Source organism: Rutilus rutilus, assembly GCF_951802725.1.
Source record: "Rutilus rutilus genome assembly, chromosome: 17".
Classification (NCBI taxonomy): Eukaryota; Metazoa; Chordata; class Actinopteri; order Cypriniformes; family Leuciscidae; genus Rutilus; species Rutilus rutilus.
In genome coordinates this window covers 10,335,035-10,356,029 of record NC_140230.1, presented here as the reverse complement: position 1 = coordinate 10,356,029, position 20,995 = coordinate 10,335,035, and the positions used below count along the sequence as shown (strand labels likewise).

At 38.4% G+C, this 20,995-nt stretch overlaps 1 protein-coding gene across 1 annotated transcript; it reads right to left on the bottom strand.

Annotated features, from left to right (window-relative positions):
• Window positions 1-1,870: 1,870 nt before the first annotated feature.
• Window positions 1,871-15,670, bottom strand: prpf3 (PRP3 pre-mRNA processing factor 3 homolog (yeast)). The gene is made up of 17 exons (XM_084384675.1): window positions 15,468-15,670; window positions 14,575-14,732; window positions 11,812-11,942; window positions 11,492-11,647; window positions 11,095-11,181; window positions 7,631-7,893; window positions 7,355-7,473; window positions 7,067-7,254; window positions 6,791-6,957; window positions 6,506-6,588; window positions 6,224-6,367; window positions 4,818-4,917; window positions 4,293-4,406; window positions 3,481-3,599; window positions 3,292-3,369; window positions 3,120-3,181; window positions 1,871-2,778 (listed from the first exon to the last, which is right to left on the bottom strand). Exons 2-17 carry the CDS (start codon window positions 14,717-14,719, stop codon window positions 2,629-2,631), a joined length of 2,106 nt encoding a protein of 701 aa, XP_084240801.1. The 5' UTR covers window positions 14,720-14,732; window positions 15,468-15,670; the 3' UTR covers window positions 1,871-2,628.
• Between the last annotated feature and the right edge of the window lie 5,325 nt (window positions 15,671-20,995).

Sequence of the window (20,995 nt, the reverse complement as noted above, 5' to 3'; positions counted from 1 at the left end):
TACACATTTTGTAGCATCGGTGTTCTTTGGGGTCAATTTGACCCCAGGCTCATTTTGCTGTATAAAACATAAGAAATATAAAAAAATTTGTTCTTCACACACTGGTGATTTGACACAAATCACACATTTGTTTTGGATGATATTGATGATATCTGCTTTAGGGCCCAAACCTAACATTACGATATAGGCCTACCTGAAGTATTGCGAGAACCACTGATATTTCACACGATATAGTGGAGGGGGGAATCATAATTCTCACAAGAAATTAGATATTTCCAGTGCCAATTATATATTTCCAGGGAAGGGAAAACATAATTCTTGCAAGAACTATGATAGTGGTGAACCTCATGTTGTCTATCAGATAAATTACCTTCCAAAAATGGAAGGTTATTATGGTCCCACTTGAATGACAGGGTACAGCGGTGGCCAAATGTGAAAACTTGTTGATTCACATTTTTCTAGATTATTGTGCAGAGTGATCAGAGACATTTTATATATTTGCAAAAAGCTTTATCACAAAACCCCTAATTTCACTGTGTTTGTCCTTGGCACCAAATGACCAGCTATATAAAAGGAAGGAAGAAGTGCTTCCAATCATTGTGTTCTTCTGTTAGCAATGGTTTCCTCCAAAGATGTGCAGCCATCATCTTTGCATCAAAATGGCCTCACATGCAAGGAAATAGCTGCAAAGAATTTTGCACCTTAAAGAACCATTTACCAGATCATCAAAAGCTACAAGAATAGAGGTTCAGCTGCAGTCAGTGAAGAAGGCTTTAGGACGTTCCAGAGTGTCCAGCAAGTGCCAGGAACTTCTCCTGAGGAATCAGCTAGGGAATCGTGTCACCACCAGTGCAGAACTGCTCAATATTGGCAGCAGGAGGGTGTAAGAGCATCTGCGCACACACAGCGAGGCCAAGATTTCTGGACAACGACCTGGTGTCAAGAAGGGCAGCAAAGCAGCCACTTCTCTCCAATAAAAACATCAAAGATTGACTAAAATTCTGCAGGAAGTACAAAAATTGGACAGCAGAAGACTGATGCAAAGTTATTGTATCTGATGAAGCATCCTTCTGACTGTTTGGAACATCTGGAAAATCGATTGTCCAGAGAAGAAAAGGTGAACGCTACCATGAGTCCTGTGTCGTGCCAACAGTGAGGCATCCTGAGACTATCAATGGGAGTGAAAAATTGACCACAAACCTATCCTTGATAAAAGAAATTGTATAATATGATAAAGCTATTAAAACACCAAATATTTTACGAATTTTGTGTCAAATCAGTGACATTTTATAGTGATTTGCTAATTTGTCCATAGTCGTGCAATAGGTATTCTGGATGTATAAGGGGCGAAGGTGGGGTTAGGGGGTTGGTGGTAAACATAAAGAAACAAAGTACCTGACTTAAACCTTTGAAAAAATACAAATAAAAATCACATTCTGGGGGTTTAAATTGCTGGGGTAAAATTGACCCCAGTGGGTAAAAAATGTTGGTAGATTTGAGGCTAACAGGAGGGTTAAGGTAGCTATAAGCATCATACCATTAAATCTCCAAGTGGAACACAGTCTTGGTGAAGAAAGAATGCCTGGTCCAAATACTGTTGTACCACCACTGCATCTTTGGGAGCATATCAGAAGCATTTATCTAGTCTAGCAACTGGAGATCATGTTTTGGCACTAGAAATAGCCATGGTGGTATTGTTTAATAAAGTCAATGTCTTTTAAATTAGTTGAAATTACATTTATATATATATATTATATTTATATATATATATATATATATATATATATATATATATATATATATATGACAACAATATATATATCTTAAATTTAAGTAAAACTTTCTCAACAAACAAACAAACAAACAAAAGAACTTTTTTTCTTTTTTTGCCCGAGCTTTAATGATCAGCATTTGGTTGGTTGCACTTTTTGCATTTGATTTCTTGACATGAAATGGGAGGGGGATAAGAGTATGAAAAATAAATGTGCCATGAACGTAAGCAGCGATGTGTTCTGTCACTTTCTATTGGACATTTGAATAGGTGAACCAAAATAAAAATCCTTCTCCATTCTTCAGCCATACTAAAATCAACACTTTTGTGTTATAGTGAAACCAATACTCTTGTATCTGCTCTCAAAAATGTCTGTCCAATCAGTAACAAACTACACAGTAACAATTAACTTCTTTCAGGAGTGAGGCTTACTTACTGAAAAGACTGCATCAAAATGGTGAGAGCACATGATGCAGCACTCAAACCAGATGGATCCAAGGTAGAAATCACACATGAGATCACAGACTGCACAGCCTACACTATAAAACTGTTACAAGAGATACAAAACCAGTGTCCACCCTTGTTTAAGCTGCCACCACTGTGAAGTTCAGCAGCAGTACACATAAGGGTTAACATCCTAGCTCATTTCTTAAGCCTTGCATTGTTTCACACCTATATTGCAGGTATGCAAAAGTCAATCATCCTCTTACACACTCAAACTATATTTACATATACATCTTTATCTCTGCCACAGTCAATTCCACCTCTCTCTCTAAAAAAAAAAAAAAAAAAAAGTGTGTAAGGTCCACATGCCACTGTCCTCTGTTGTTGTTGTTCTTCAGAGTTCAGTCTATATCTCAGTCGTCAGTTGTCTCCAGAACACTCTGACTCAGAGCCAAGTCCCAGTAGTGTTCGGTGCCATGCTTCTTAAAATGTTCCCTAGCCATGTTTTCCGTTGGACACTGCTTAAACTTAACCTCCCCGTAGCTACGTTCCTTGGCTGTACCCTGAGGAATAAAATGTATATATTTAAGAACACAAAGGATTAATAAGAAAAAGGAAATAAAAACATAATATTTACTTTGAATTACTTCATATCACAATGTCTACCGCAGTAAAAAACATGAAATGGTCAATAACATTATTGATCACTATTTTGCCATTTATTGCTGTAAAGCCGCTTAGAAACAATCTATATTGTATGAAGCGTTATATAAATAAAGGTGATTTGGCTTGAATGAAACAGCAAAAATAGATTATTTCTATTACAAATGGTGAGTAATGAAAGTAATGCATAATTTTCTGTAAATGTTCAATTTAATTACATATGAAACGGGTATGCATTTACCTCCCAAACTAAGGTGCATTTATTATTCTTCCTGGAACCCTCATCATCTGAATCTTGAGGTTCTAAAAAAAAGACAAAGAAAGCATGAAAGGTCAAAGGTCAGCTCCAAATCACAGCTCATAAAAGACTGATCATAAATGTTTAGCCTTCAGTCACTCCTCTTTCCCCTTACCATCTCTCTTGGAATTCGGCTCATCCCATTTAATCCTACTCAACATCAGTCGCTTAAACTTCTTCTGTGACTTGGGTCCTACAAGGAGGAAGGAGTCAATTAAAGATAAATAATGATCCTGAAAAAAGTCATTTAAAAACATCTGTGAAGATAATCATCTATAGAGATTCCCATATCACATTCACCAACCTCCCTCCACTACTACGATGTTGAGGTCTCTGTGCAGTACTACAGTGCCAGTAAGGTACAGTTGGTTTGCATTGGCCTCCACCTTAAACTTCTTGGCTGGGTTATACAGATTTCGGATTCTGCAGGCAAAGCAGATAAACCACTTGAGTAAACAACAGGATATAAACTGGCCATGCTATATGTATGTTGTTGTGTGCAAGCAGCAAGAACAATGCAATTAAAAGTTGACAAAGCTGAAATAATGAGGGCAAACAGAAAAAATCTGTATTGAATGTGACGCAACAGAACAAATTTGGACTGTGATATAATAGGCCTAAGTCAGGTAGCACCATATAATAACTGGACAGTAAAGTAAAACTAACCAACTAGTGTCCTCCTTAACTACTATCCAGGGTACATCACACAAAGTTGGTTGAGACAAGAAAATACCAAGAGTAGGAATATTCAGTTGAAATCTAGTGGCTAATTTGAATAAGCTAAATTACAAAATAGTTTTCGATAGTTCAATATTTTTGGCCATTGACTAATTCTCATACAGTTGTATCATAAATTTTTTTTGATGACTACTATTATTCTGAATTGTGGGCTTCAATTCAGAATGCAGCTTTGTGGTGCTGTGGATTAGCAGGATGCAGCGTGGCTGAAGAACACTGGTGTTGAAAACACTGTGGGAGATTTTGTTCTCTAAAGCAGAACCCTGCAAGGTGACAAGACCCTGAAATCAAACTGTTTAATCTACTTTTATCCAGTGCGCGTTACAGGACAAATATCAAATCTGAATGCAAGATTTTAGCTGATTAGTCGTTTTGTACCTGTAAACAGCAATGTGAACCCCATGACTCAAATCCTCCTTAAGTTTCTTCACCTTCTTCTCTTTCCTTTGTTCTGTCGTGAGTTTGCGTGCTGCATTTGCCTCCTCATGGGCCCTGAACATACACAAGAAAACATCACTCTATGCAAATCAAACATGAAAGAACAAAAGTAATAAAAGTAAAAAAAAGTAAAGAAAATCATTTTTTAAATAATCTAAAACATTTTATAACTTATTTTCCAAAGCCAAGCATGCAAAATGCAAAAAGCACACACATTAGGATTCATGCCGGGAGAGAGAAATGCATAAGTTTGTTTGTATAGCACATTTAATTTGTTTGTTGAATACTTTCATTCCTGTTCTGAATACACTTCAATTTAAAAGATTTGTTGTGCAGTGAGGGGAACTAAAATACATGTTTATAATGATTGTAAATGTGTCATTTTGACCAGGTGGGGCTTCTTTTCTGGAAAATACGGTACTATTGGCTTTGATAACAATCCTTTGTGCTTGTGAAACCACTCACTTCTGCCTCTTGGCCATTTGTGCTCTAACATGAGCCTCCACTTTAGTGGGGTCCTGCACAGCTTCCGTCCCCAAAACCCTCATCAGATTAGAGATCCGCACTGCACACAAACATAGACACATGAAGATTGCATACACAGAGAAAAGAACAGAGTACAGAGCTGTAATCTAGTGGCTACTTTGTAGAAGCTAAAATATACAGGGTTCATACACATTTTTACCGATAAATTCATGACTTTTGAGGCAATATTCATGACCTAATGTTCCATGAAAGTCTATGCATACATGTAAAATAAGAATAAAAATCCATGTTAAAATGTATCATAGTATATCTTAACTAAAATGAATGACCATTAATACTATTTGTTTTAATAAGTACAAGGACTGTGCCAGATGCAGTGAACAGAGTCACAAACATAGGGGAATTTCCTTAGGTGACTCTGATAGGAGGGATGTTTTCATTTTAATGATGAATAGGGTATAAGGCTGCGGTCATGGATACCAACTGGATACTCCCCAAGACAAAGTATTTGGCCATTTAAGCGCAAGAAGCCACGAAAAAGAACTCACTTTGACAGAACTCAAGTTGTTTGCGAGGCTGCTTTGTGTGTATGCGCTTTGGCAGAGAGTGCACAGAAAACCATCCCTCGGAGAGTGCAGGAGTACATAATGGTGTAAAATCGCTTGAATGTTTAAATTGGAAAGACTTAAAAAGACATGGAAATTAAACACTAAAATCGCAGCGTGCATGTAGTGCTGACAGCGTGCTAAAATGTGAAGCCATTTTTGCATCCAATAGAGAGAGAGACGACGTGGTACTGCTGAATCACTGACGCTGTTTTAAATTACTGATTTGACAAGTAATTCTGAAAGTGTGGATTCATTTATTGATCTAACCAACAAGTTATAGTGAATTTCCCGCATTATAAGAGCGTAACGTGGGACTGAGCAAATCTATGCGCAATACACTTTTCATTTCTATGCAAGGCCTTTTGTGGCGAGCAGGATGAGACCGAGGTCTATGAGAGAGCAGCGCGAGGCCGGTGGCGTGATTAATGAGCGACACCTGCAAGACGCACCGGTCTCGTATCTCTCGCGGAGGCATAAAGGAGGATCGACGACAGTGAAGAGCGAGAGAGGACAGGCCTGGGCTTATGTTGTGGTTTTTATGTTTTATTATGTGACAGCAGACGTCCGTGAGGGCCGGCTGTCTTTTACTTTCGTTTTGTTGTTGATTTATTGTATGTCATTAAAGTCTTTAAATGTTCCCACCTCCTTCTTCCCATAACAACGAACTACGTTACACCTTTAATTGAAAAATACTAGTAATTAAGAATGAGTAGGTGTGCCCAAACCTTTGGCTGGTTGTTTGACATATTAAACATTTAAACCTGGCTGGTGATGTACCTTTTGGTTCCGGTGGAGGCATAAGACCCAATCGGACCTTTTCCTGCACCTCTTTCTGGCCTTCTCTACGTGTTTGTCTCCTCAACTTCTTTTGTTCTTTCTTAGTCAAATACACACCCAGAGTCACTGGCTTATCTGTATCCACTGAGAAAGAGAAGCAAAAAGACAAAGACAGAAATAGAAACATAAAGGTCAGACCAAATATTTGGATCAATGGGTCTTTTGAAATTCAACCAGTTTCTGTCTGCAGAAGGTTTTGATGTTTAATGCATGCATGGATACCTGGAGGGGCCATCTGAATAGGGTGTTCAAGTAGGTTGGTGACTCCGTGCAGTTCCACCTCATCTAAATTTGTACAAGCAGATCTGAGAAAAAGAACAGAACTTTCACTCAAATATGTTATCAATTATCAAAAGGAACTGCATGACTGCCAGATTATATGGAAAAGACAGCCTTAATTCTTCACAATGTCAATACGACTTTGGTACGGCACAATTATTTTTTTCTGAACCTGTCTTGTATATTTTATAATTGTCTGTAGCAGATTTGAAAGCTATTGACTCTTACAATTCTATGTGGGAAGGCAAGATGTAGGAGTCCCACCACTCTATACGAGGAATCTCCCCCTCTCCCATCTCTTTCTTGGGGGCAATAAGAGCAAGTTTAGTGGAGGCCTGTATGCCTGTCTTCTTGGCAGCCTGAGCAATCTCCATCTGTAGCTTCTCCAGCTGAGCCTGAGGACAGGAGATAATATTATTTCTCAGCTATTATTGAGCAAAGTCAAATTTTGAATCTATGAATTTTTTTTTTTTGTCAAAAATAAAGAGGGATGCTGTTGCCCACCTTGGTGCGAATGCGCTGGGCAATCTTCTCAAAGCGCCCCTGTTCATGGAACCTAAAGCCTTTCTTGGCTCTCTGTGCAGGAGTAAGGGCCACACGTGAATCGAAGTAAGACGTGGATTCCAGGTCATCGCTGGGTTTTTCCTTTAACTGCTGCCGAAACTGTTCCCTCTTCACCGCTCTGATGTTTGCTAGAGACAGAGGGGAAAAAATAAAACAGAACATTAGGAAAAATCTATTTCAAAACAACAAAATGTGAGAGATTCATATTTCTGTAGCAGTGTGTGGTACCTTTTAGAGTGGGCATACGATGCGTGAGCTCAACTTCTTTCCCACTGGCATCAACAGTTCGTCCGAGCTCATCCAAAATGAGGGGAGTTGGCTTTGTAATCTCACGAGGCTCCACTTTACTATAAGCAAATATTAGAAAACTTAAGCGAATAAATTCCTCATCATGAAAACACAATGTAATTTAATAAAAAAATTCTAGGAAACATGAAGCCTGTTCCCAATATTCTTTATTATGTACAAAAAAGACAGTCATTTCTAAACGTTTACAACACTCACGGTGGTGCAATGCCCATGGCGTGCAGGTTGGCCAGAGCTACCAGGTTATGTGGCCCTGTGTTGCCCAAAGCACCAAGAATCCCTGGTTTCATGGCCAGTGTGGATTGGATCTTGGCCTGCAGCTCAGCTGCCTTACGGGCTTTCTCTATAGCGTCATTCATGAAGTTAGCAGCCTGAGAGGGAGCGATGGACTGGGTGGCACCCCCCGCTGGGAGGTTGGAACGTGTAGCACTAGGGTCCGTCTGAGATTGAACCATTCTGGGCTATAGGAGAAAGAACAAAATTTGGTATCCATTTTTAAAGCTTAGATGACAAAGAATGACAGACGATTAGGGACAAAAAAATAACATAAGAGATAACAACATTGCTACTCTGTACCAGTAATAACATGACATTTATTATAAACATTGGAGTTTAGGGCTACACTTGATTGTTTTGATTATTGATTAATGTGTCAATTGTCTTCAATAAATTGATTAGCAGGATGAAAAAAAATGTTATATAGTTATTACAAATGTATAATTGCTGATTGCTTATTTTAAAGCAGAAGTTGGAACTCATTGGAACATAGTAATTATATTTATTCCCCTTCACAAAAAGTCAGTAACACTTTATAAATATACAGTAATTAAGTACTTCTAAATCATTTGCAAACTATTAGTAAATTCATATTTTATAAATTGTGGTCTTTACATTGTTAATATATTAATAGGCTACATACAAATATGTTCATTGTGTCAGTTTTTCACTGTGTGTTTTTGTTGTAATAAAGTTCAGCACTAGTTTACTTGGATTGTTTTGTTTGTTTTCATTCAGTATCCATTTTGAAAACTATCGGTTATTGTCCAGTGCGGTCCAACCTGGTTATTGTTATCGGTAAAATCCACTATCAGTCGACCTCTAATCTAGGGCGTTTTAAAGGTCCCGTTGTATGCCCCTTTTCACAAGATGTAAAATAAGTCTCTGATGTCCCCAGAGTGTGTATGTGAAGTTTGAGCTCAAAATACCCAACAGATCATTTTTTACAGCATGTTTAAATTGACATTTTTTGGGGCTCAGAAAAACGAGCTGTTTCAGTGTGTGCCCTTTAAATGCAAATGAGCTGCTGCTGGACGACCCAGGGGGCGGAGCTTCATGAGCTTGCGCTCAGTCTGTCAGGACAAATTCATCTCATGGAATGATGATAATATCAGAAACTCTCAGTAACGGCGTTCATTTCGAGTCGGACAATAATGCCTACAGAGTCAGAGTGCTGTATAGAGATGAAACAGGTATGGTTTAGTAGTTTAATTACGGTTTTTATAACGTATTGTCATCTGCTTGTATGTATCCATTATTTATTAACAGCCTACAAGTCTGCTGTTTCGGACCAGGTCCGAATGATGATCAAACATGTACTGATGAGTTTAATAAAGTTTATTGTACATCACACAAAAGATGAAGCGTCAGTTTTACTTCAGAAAATCACGGTAAGAGCTGAGTAAACACAGTAGGCTAAGTTATAAGAAGTGCGCAAGTAGCCAGTAGAGTTGAGGGAGCATTCCTGTGGGCGGAGGTTAGTCTAAACACGGTTCTGGTGATGTCACTAATGAAGGAAGTAGAGGGGTGTAGTCCAATCGAGCCGTTTTATGTAGTCAACTTCTGTTAAATAAAATATCTCGCTTGGCATTGAACTTTGAGCTTTATAATTTTACAGATATTATTTATACTCTAACAACAACATTACACACTAACTAAAGTTTGAAACATGGGATCACGTAGAACGGGACCTTTAAAAGAGTGGATCTTGTTAAAAGTTACATATGGTGGCCAAGCTGGAGCATTCCTTAGCCTCAACCCGGTGAGTGAACGGGACTATGAATGCGACTTTACGAGACTAATGATAAGTACAGACAACAAGATGGCGACATTTATCGGATTGGTGAATCCGATATTACAAAAACGATACCCGTTTGACACCCGTAAAATGCTTAAATATTAGACATTAAAGAATAACAGAGTGCACACCACAACTATAACAGCACAGAAAAACAGTCCTTAATTAATAGCAATTTTGTATTTTCCATCTAATACAAATCTAAAGTGAGGAGTATTTACTCCTAATAAACATTACCAGCTCCTTTACTACTGGTTTAGAATACTGTACATCACTTGTATGGTTAATCATTTGTTAATGCATAAAAACCATTATCTAACTTGAAATATGAGTTAATTAAACAATAATAATTTAATAATTAAAGTGACGATGAATGAAGAACTCTTGATGTATTCAAGCCACACTATGTAATTTGTCACCACTAGAGGTTGTTTATTCAAAACAAAGGCAAGGCTTGATGACGCCGCCTTGATTTCGTGGAATCATGGGATTTGTTGTCTACGACGGCACTCGGGCAGAAATCAAATTCATGGATGACCGGTAATGTATTAAAGATTTATTAACTTTACGAAAGCCGCTGGAGCGAAATGAGGCCGCTGGAGCAATTGCTAATGAGAGACAAGCACGACACTCGGCTCGAGAGCAGTGGAGCTTTTATTACACCGCAGACGCTTCAGCTTCTTTCGGTCATGCGTATCTGGGCTAACGTAGCGCCGTTTTATCATATTAGATACATTTGAGTGTGTTGAAAGTTGCGTTCGCTTGGCGGCTACTATATGAGACACTTGTTGCACACTACAGTGACCTAGATCGATATTAGGTATGGTAAAACATGGTACTTGTGTTAAATCAAAAAAATTAGATTTAAACAAAAAGATTAACTGTGTTGAGCTGTATAACAATGATTAGGTTTCTGTTGATGAATGTCAGTTCAAACACAGTTGCTCACCTTTCTAATAAAATACATCATATATTAAAGCATCTTTGGTGTTTCAATGGTTTCGATGAATGTATACACAGTTGCTCACCTGTCTAATAAAACACATAATATATTAAAGCATCTTTGGTGTTTCAATGGTTTCTACAAAATAAATGTAGGGAAATGCGGCTATGATGGTCCGTGTCCTGGTTAAAACTGCTTATTTCTCTGGATTTAAACATTCTTAGAAACATTTGGGATAATATAAGTACACAAATCAACAAAATATATAACATTGTTCTAGTGGTTTTTGGATATTTTGATCCAAAAAAACTTACATAGTGGGCCTTTAAAGTAAAGACTACAGTTTATAAACTATGAATTAACTGAACTAATAGTTTGCAAATGATTTATAAGCGCTTTGTTACTGTACACATGTATTAATGTTACAGGTACAATTTGAAACCTACATTTAACTTCTAAAAAGAAATATTTTATAGCACATATATTATATTGTGAAAAACAAAATTACCTGTGATTAATTTATCAACAATCATAAATTAAATAAACAATAAATGCAAGGTATTTCTATGATTCCTTAGAGATCTTTTGAACACACAGGTAGTACAGGGCCGTTACTGTTAACAGGTGCTTGGTATTGTTTATTACCTGTGTAGAGGGCACAGGAGCCACAATACTTAGCTGTTTCTTTCTCTCCTCAATCTGCCGTGTGGCTGCTTCCATCATTTGCTTTATCTGAAAATAGAGTATCACAGATAGTATTTATGCTTGACACAGGCAGTCCATCAAAAAAATATTCAATTATGAGCAATTATGTAGTGTCCTCTATAAAAAAAGCTGTGAACTTTAATACTTTTGCAGTACAAAGCAATATCTGTTTTACCCAAGTACTTACAAGTCATTAAATGTTCTAAATATTGAAGTGATCACACTTCATCCCATTACTCATTTCATTAAATTGTCAACATTTTATTGAAGTGATCCTTGTGTGTGCTCGATCAGATACCTCTGTCTAGTGTCTTCTTTTACTGATGGTGTGTGTTACCTGCATCTTGGTAAGCATGCCAGGACTCTCTGTAGGGGGTCCAGGTAAAACAGCTGGTTCGTCCACCTCCTCAAAGCGAGGTACTCTCTTCTTCTTTACCCCTGTATCCACACTGTGTCCATCCTTCACTCCTTCCACCTCATCTCCAAACACTTCCTAAAAAAAGGACAGAGAGGAAAAATAAAACAGATGAAAAAGACAAGACATAGTCAGAGTGTCAGTTTCACAAAACAGTGACTTCAATTGATTCAGAACAGATTTAATTTCCTTAATAAATGTTCCTTCTTGCTCAGACATTGGAGGCACAGAAAACTCTATACCTTCAGCTCTCTTTTGCGGTTCTTCTCTCCAGCTCCTTTATTGCCCCGGGAGTTTTTGCTTTCCTCAAGAGCTTCAAACAGACGCTCAACAAAGCTGCTTGCTGAATCATCAAGAAATGGCCTTAGCTGGTCTAAAAGAAGAGAGATATTGATCTTCATTAATGAAGAGTCTCGTGGAATTATCACTGCCTTGCCACAGTATATCAGCCGCATAATAAAATTTGCTCTAAAATTATGAGTAATTCTACATAAACCAGTGAATTCTTCATAAATGTCATTGATGCCGTTTACACTGGACTTGACAAAGCAACCGCTACAAATCCATTTTGTTCTTTGTGTAAGAAGTAGCGTGAGCACTTGAAGTACTTCAGAAATAGAACAGGGCATCAGTTTAATGTCAGGAATTTGTTGTGTCGCGCTGCATCCAGTGTAGAAAGCTTCACTGATTATAATGGGTTCTGTTTGCTTTTGTCGCATCACGCCGCTCACGTCTGGTGTAGACACGGTGTCACATTAAAACATTAGATGGGATAGGTAAAGACATGTCAAGCCAATCAATAAACAGCAATCATGATTCCTTTACAAATTTTTGAAATGGGATAGTTTTGTCTCTAATCACATCTTTATTACAAAAAATACTAGCTTGTTTCCACACACCCCAACTTAAGGCCCATTCACACCAAGAACTAGCAGATGATTTTGTACTGTTTATTCTAAGCAGAATGGATTCTGATTGGCTGTCAGTGTTTTAATCGTTCAAAAGCTGGAAAAATCGTTCTAAAGTAATGCCAAGGATATTGTTTCTCTGTGCTGTTATAGTAGTGATATAGAATGATTTTTATAACTATATCTATTTCCTTATAGTTATCGTCCTTGGTGTGAACAGACCTTTAAAGGGATACTCCACTTTTTTGGGAAATAGGCTCATTTTACAACTCCCCCAGAGTTAAACAGTTGAGTTTTACCGTTTTCGAATCCATTCAGCCGAACTCCCGGTCTGGCTGTACCACTTTTAGCATAGCTTAGCATAGATCATTGAATCGGACAAGACCATTAGCATCTCTCTCAAAAAAAATGACCAAAGAGTTTCGATATTTTTCCTATTTAAAACTTGACTCTTCTGTAGTTACACCGTGTACTAAGACCGACAGAAAATGAAAAGTTGCGATTTTCTAGGCTGATGTGGCTAGGAACTATACTCTCATTCCTGCGTAATAATCAAGAAACTTTGCTGCCGTACCATGAGTCCAGCAGGCGTAATGATATGACGCAGCGCCTGAAAATAGTCCCCAGCTCAGTAACTTCCAACGTGACCGGGACTAAGTTTGTCTAACCTATTAGACCTATTTTCAGGCGCTGCGTCATATCATTACGCCTGCTGCACTCATGGTACGGCAGCAAAGTTTCTTGATTATTACGCAGGAATGAGAGTATAGTTCCTAGCCACATCAGCCTAGAAAATCGGAGTTCAATAAAAGGAGTTCAATAAAAGGAGTTCAAATGAAAGTAATCTATGATACACTTGTAACTAACTACTAATGATTTAATACTGATTTTGGGCAAATTACTCATGTTCAATATTCACCAAACCTTTTTTAGTCCCCAGAACAAAACATTCTCTAATCTGTACAAGTTTAAAAGCAAAGTAATGAAAAATTTAAAAAAGGCAAATTAAGGACCTCTTTAGTCAGTGCATAAGTCTATTTAAATTGCAAAACATTTTGAAGCTTAATGAGAACTTAAACATTTAAGCTGAGTGTGATCATGTTATGTTTCAATGGCAAACCTACACGGTTAAAAATGTACAAAAATTTTGCAGAATTCTTATCCAAATCTATTTCCCGTGTTTATCCATGCAACTACAACATAAATCATCATGACATGAATATATAAAGGAACTTTCTGGATTGCTAGACTCCACCCTATTGTGTGTGTAATAAGCCTCACCACTCTCTTTTGCAAGCTTCAAGCAATCAGGCACAATTACATATTCACAATGAATGTTAAGATACCGTAGAGATCTTATTTTTTAAATCACTGTAGCTATAAGGAGGCTGAACTTAAGTCAGGTTAACCTGATAATCGTGTCAAAGCAGTTTGTATACGGCACGGCTGTACCTGTACATTGCAAGCCAGTGGCAATCGCTTGAGCTTTGGTGCTAAAAACATAAATATTTTCAATGGTGTTGCTATAGCTTCAGATGGGAAAATAAATTAAAAAAAGAATGCTGTGCAAATGATTAGGTGAATAGCAAAGAACAGCAAGGTCAACAAAAACAACTAGAGAGTGTTTTTATGTGTGTGTGTGTGTGTGTGTGTGTGTGTGTGCTAGAAGCCTATGTGATGTGGTTGTATGATCTGGGAACCCAGGACACCCTGTACACTGGTCAAATTCAGGCAGACTCCACACATTTTTTGGGAGGAGCTCGTAAGGTACTTGGTTCAGCTCGTAGTTCCTCTCACACAATACAAGGTGCGACCATATGAGCATAAACAATTGACGTGTGCTTTCTCAGACTAGAAAAAAAATCACTTGCGAGCTCCTACGACAGCAAAAATCACACTGTGTACACCCAGCATTAGGTTTGCTGCAGAAGTAAAAACTGTCTCGAGGACAGAAGAAACATTTCCAATTTGCGTGACAGACTTGTTTCTTCCATCTCCGCAGGCATTCACTCCTACAGTAGAACTGTAATTTCATTGTAATATGATATAGCAGGTAAAGATATAACTTATATCAGTACATAAAGGCAAACATCTTACCTGTGGTTTTTCTCTTGTCCAGGCCTTTTCCCACACAGTGTAACGCTGCTGTGACCACAGTGGGTTCAGAAAAACCAAGGACCTTCTTTACTGTGCGTTCCACCCATGGCCTCAGCTCATCAACCTCACGCTTGGGAAGAGACATTCTGGAGGAAAATCTAATAGACAAACAAACAAAATGTAATACTAATGTTAATGTCACAGACCACTTTCAGTTTAACAGCTTATATTTTACATTAATAGATAAGTCTAATCGTTTATTTCCTTAACAACCGGATATTTATAATGGTTCTCAATTATTTACGGTCTCAAATCACAATCTGCTTATTAGTCCCTCCTTTGAGTGTTTTCAGTCCACAAATCAATACATTTCAATAAATGCCTGAAACCACAATAATACATGGGCCAGAACAACAGTATAAAAACGTTTTGTATTTGGTGTTTGATTTAGTCTCAATTTGTAAATATCTGTGATTCCAACTTGTGCCCGCATTACAGATTTTTGCTTTTGTATAATTCTAAGAGCAACAACGAAGACGATACAATAAAGAAAATGCATTACTTATTAGAATCAGTGAAACAAATATTATCAATGTTTTGCTGCGCAAGATTCAGTTCAATCGTGTGTTACTGGCCTCAAGAGTTCACGAAGACCTAAATATGTCAGAATGATACCAAAGTACCGAATGCATTGCAAAAAATATCATACTGTCCAGTTATTGACAGCACTCAAAAAAAGTACCAAGTTGCCGCCGTTATGTTATATTACAGTAACAGCTATAATCGTAGCAACGATAATTAAATGCCAGTAGTTATAAGTTAGTTACCATGGTAATGTTTTAAAGGGTGTCGGTAGCAAACGAAACGAACCGAACCTTAACACAAACACTTACCTCTAACTTTATTCAGCTGTTTTGCAGCGACCATGCAAGTTTCCTTGTTATCTAAAATGCTCGTCTTTTCTTCCTCCACACCAAATCACTAAAATAAAATTAATCCGATAGTTGTGTAAATAAGGGGAGGGAAAAGAACTGAATTGTTTCTAGACTTCTCTACTCCCACGGTGTTCGCTGAACGTTTTCCAATGGCGAAACGGAAACGGAAGTTGCTGGTGAACGTTTCCTCCGGAAAGACATTGACGCCGGGCACACTGCTGACATCTGTCGACCTGGAGCGGAAAATTTCGTTGTTGTTCAACATAACCTGCTTAAAATTATGTACGATATCATTAAACGTTATTAACCCTTTAATGACCAAACACAGGAAAAAGGTAAACACATTTCTTTGATGACAATTTAGTTTTTGTTTACTAAAAAGTGAAAATAGACTTTCTTAAAGCAACACTAAAGAAACTTTTTTTACCTTAAAATAATTTTTCCAAAATCGTATCAGTGGTTCATCAAGTCGTAACAGGGTAAAATGCACTTCTGTATTCGCTTTGCAGCCTTATATCTGCTATAACCGCACTATGCAATTTTGCCAGATTGGGTAGCGTTTCTGTAGTTCGAATGAGACATAAGAAACTACAAATTTGACTTGCTGTACAGCAAGCGTTACAATAGTCATAATTTTGTTTTTCTTCATTTCTGATGTTGCAATACATCATACTTTCATAAAGTCATGCAACACTCTACCTTGTCTGGACATCGTCTAAAGCCGGTGCTGGATAAACAGCGAGCGTGAGTGCGACAGTAGGCTGTAGGCTAAATTATTTACGACAGTGGTAATGGACAATTCCGCTTACAACCTGTAGGGGGGCCGAAGAGGAAAAGTTATTTAGTGTTGCTTAAGGACACAATTACAATTGCTAATAATGTGTATTTTAAATGTTTACCTAACCATCTCCAAAAGTAGCCTACTATAGACCAGGGTTTGTCCAATCCTGTTCCTGTCCTGCAGAGTTTAGCTCTCCAACCCTAATTAAACACACCTGAACCAATATGATATGCTGTAGCCTATATCATCCATCCATTCATCAAACTGCTTAAATTTACACTAAATAAATGGGTAAATGAAGTATCACCAATTCACTAGTGCTGCCTGCATGTCTCCAATGGTTGGACCTTCTTGCTCAGTGCTACCCAATGATTCACCTTGTCAATCCCAATATAATAACAGTATTTTATCATGCTATGAAAATTAAATATTTGATTTGATCTGTTTAACAAGCCCTCTGAAATTATATTACATTATAAAATATAGTTATCTTTAATATCATGAAAATGAGCCTACATTTTATGATAATTTTTTTTCCGCAAAATATACCGCGCTAGTCTATTTTTGAAGGATATGCTCTACCAAATGGTTAAGAGGTTTTTGGTTCATGTCTGTTATTGTTCACACTGTCAGTCCAAATCCGATCATATCCGATTGAAATCTGATCTAAAATGATTGACGTCCACACTGTGTATTGCAATTGTTCCAATCAGATTTGTGTGTCCGTGCAGCTCCTTCGTTTTCTGGAATATCTGCATTGGTTGCTAATTGCTATGATAATCACATTGCGTTAGTAGGTATAAGCCAAAAACAGCAACAATAACAACTGCAACATAGAGGGGTTTGCTATAGAGATGTTGTCTTATTTATAACACTAGTGCAAAATGCTTGTGCAAAATCAGTTTTTGAGTGTGTATTTAGTAATTGTTGGTTTGGTGTGTTTGAGTGCTCATTGTTACAATTACACAGCAAAAGTTCAGTGAAATTATTTGTATTTGTGCATGGTAGAAAGCACACAGTGAACTCTAAGAAAAATCTATGCTTGAGCAAACAGTTTGTGAAAAGGCAACTACAAATGATGCCCGTGAAAGAGACTGTGAACGCATTGAATAGGATATGTAGGCTAGTTGGTGAATAGCATAGGCTACTATTACACAGTAGCGTTAACATTAAGCGCACCAGAATGAAATATAATATCCAGAAGTAAACATAGCTGACTTATAGATTCAGTTAATATCCACAAATGAATAAGCGCGTTGATTCAGGGAGCAGTGCAAAGTGCCCGTGCAAAATCAGTTTTTGTGAGCTGATCGCAGTCAAAAAAGTTCAGGAGATATTTCTTAGCGATGGCTGATTTCAACAGTTTCAATATGATAAAAAAAAAACCTTTATATTGATTCAATGGATTAATTGCATTTTGGAAAAAAAAATCAGTTTTTATAATAGATCTTTGAAAATCCAAATCTGGATTTGAATTTTTTATGATATTAAAAACCAAAGATGCAATGTGAAAGTTTGAAACAGAAAATAGTGGTTTTCATCTTGCCACTTTCTTGGTAAAGAAAACACATTTTTATTCAAATTAATCAAAATGGATTTATCCCGTTCTGGAACCAAACTATAATATTCAGAAGTAAACAGTGTAGCTGACTAAGTGTTTATGTCAGAATGTTTATTTTTAAACCACAACCTTCTTGGGGCTTCTTTGACCGATACAACCCTCTAATGTCAGAATGTTTATTTTTAAACCACAACCTTCTAAAAATTATATATTTAACAATATATTTTGCATTTCTCATCCAAACAACGACAAACTTGGCACTGCACTTACTCGTGCCCGTAGCGAGACACCTGTCAAGTTTGAAATCCATCGGACTAACGGTTCGAGAGATATGCGGTTAACAGACACACACACACACAGACAGACAGACACACAGACAAAAAGACAGACAGACAGACAGACGTTTCTGTAATTTATAGATAGATAGATAGATATTTAGAGATATATTCGTGTTTTGTTAGTGCAGACTGGCTGTTCTTGAAGATAACATGTTGTTATTGTGTCAGCACCTCTTTATAGACAACACTGCTCAGAAAGTGGCGCTTTTTGTTTGTTTCATCATCTTGAGCAAGAATACGAAGTCTGCTTGATCTGCCAACTCTGCTGGCTGCAACGTAGAATTGACCATGACTGAAGAAGTCTCTTGTGCAGAAGACACCAACACGTTGCAAAGACTGGCCTTGTGACTTATTCACTGTCATGGCAAAGCAGGGTCTCACCGGAAACTGCCTACGTCGCAGGGTGAATGGAAATATGTTGTCAGATGGGATGAGGATGATGCGTGGAATGAGTAATGTGCGTCCAGCATTGACACCGATCACAGAAGTCGCAACCAAAAGATGAGGCAGGATTTGTTCAATGATGTATCTCGATCCATGTTGGTCGAAATTTCGAAGTAGCATGATCACCATTCCCACCTTTAAAGTGATGCGATGGGGAGGCATACCAGATGGGCAGAGGGTATTTAGAAACTCAGTTGGGTACATAATATGGTGACCCTCAGATTCTGCAGTGTCCACACTGTTGCAAACATGCTCTTCTCCAGGAAAATTCTTTGTCATATATCCATTCACTTTGTCAACTTCAGAGTTGGTTGGGCACAGTATGACACGTTCACATAGCCACTTTGGATTGGAAATGTTGACTGTCATGTCATCATATACCCAATTGACAATGTCCTCAAGTTTCTCGCCAGAAATTGATAGTGATTCATTGAGCTCAATTGCAAATTCACCCTCTTCTGGAACCACAGGAATTTTCCCCTCACCAAGGTTCAAAAGGAATTTGCCAAAATCTGCTTTTGTTTGTTGATCTCCAGCAGCTTGAGTGATCCTCATGTTTTCTGTTAGACGAAGAATCTCAACATTTTTCCATAGGTGTGAGCTCTTGAAACACCTCCCTATGATCTGGGTTTGGCTACCATGTGGGACAACAGAAAGGATTTGCCTCCAGTCACCGCTGAAAACTATTGTGATGCCACCAAGTGGCTTGTCTGAACCTCTGAGCCACTGGAATGTACGATCTGCTGCTTCTAATGCACGGCGATCCATCATTGACACTTCATCCACAACCATGAGATGCGTCATTCTAATGAGTGTTGCAGTGCTGTCATGTTCACTCATACTGCAAGTGGACTCGTCGGTGAGAATGAGAGGACATTTATTGTCCTACTGTGAAAGGTTGTGCCTTTCTGCAGTAGGGTAGCTGCAATGCCACTTGCAGCTGTTGCAAGAGCTACTTTGCCCTGTGCACGCACTTTGTTAAGGATGTGGCACAATATGAATGTTTTCCCAGTTCAACCACTTGCATCAAGGGATATCATTTTTCCAAGTCCCTGTTCCACACTTTCCATCACTGTTTCGACAACTTTTTGCTGTTCGTCATTGAGGCTGTTTTCTGTGTCAGTAATGATAGTTTGAAGTTCCTCTAATATGTTGTGCTCAGTCTCATGCTGAATGATGCGGGGAATTTGACTCCGGACGTGAAGTGGATCAGGCTCAGGGAGGCCAAAGTTCCCATTTAAAGTAAAACCATGTCTTTCAACATGGTCCTTAAGGTCAAGTAGCACTTGAGTCACAATAAATTCATCTGGCTCATTCACATTTGCCCTGTGCATGAAATCTTCACACAGCACATGCTTGTGCCTTTCCCAGAACTGCAAGTGTTCCCCTCTAAGAACAAACATTAGCATGTTGGCGAATACCTCAGTGCTGAGCCAAATGTCACATTTGCAGCCTCCTCCATAACAGAATCTACTTCTTGGTCATTTTCAACAATGCCATGTGCAATGCAAGCTGCCAGATAGGTGTCCATGACCACATCTCCAACTCGTCGGAGGTCTTTGAAGCATGTTGGGCCTGGCACGTGGTACAAAAGAATGCGGAGATAGAATAGTTCAGCAGTGTGAGGGTTGAAGGCAATCATTGGAATTCGTCCAACGGTGTCAGCCATGCGGCCATCGTGAGAACTCAGTCTTTTTTTACGCAATTGAAATTTCTTCCGTGTGTATGTGAAGAGTTAAAACACATCTGAGTACACAATGTGTCGCATGTGTGGATGAAGAGACATTGCTTCAAAAAAGGCGGTCAGTGTGGTGGCAGGTGGCCCTGAGTCCAACAGGTTCTGGGCAGCGCCTTCATCATTGAACATGATGACCTGTTCATCCTCTAGATGAATTGCAAGCATCTTTACTGGTGGCTGTTTCTGCTGAATGGGGAAGTTGTATATGCGCCAGTATCCCTCAGATGCAGTGATGTAACGCCCTAACTCATAACGTGTCACCTCATCACGTCGTAGTATCTCACGGGTCTCATCATCAGGCACATCCAGTCTCACCATGCACTGATCAGGTCCCTTCTCCAAATATTTATACAGATATTTGACACTGGAGACAGCACACACAATTTCAACATTAATATGCGCATTGTATCGGAGCAGGATGTACGGATTGTATGGCACAACCCATGTATTATTGACAGGTACATTGACGCCACCTCTTATGGTCTTGATGATGGGAGAACCAGGTGCTCCTTCTGTTCGTCTTCGGTACAATGGGTAGGAGTTGTCTGAAAAGCTTGTGTTCTGTCTCAATTGTTTGGGATAGTCTTTGGTGCACTTTTTGTCTACCATGCAGGGGCTGGCACT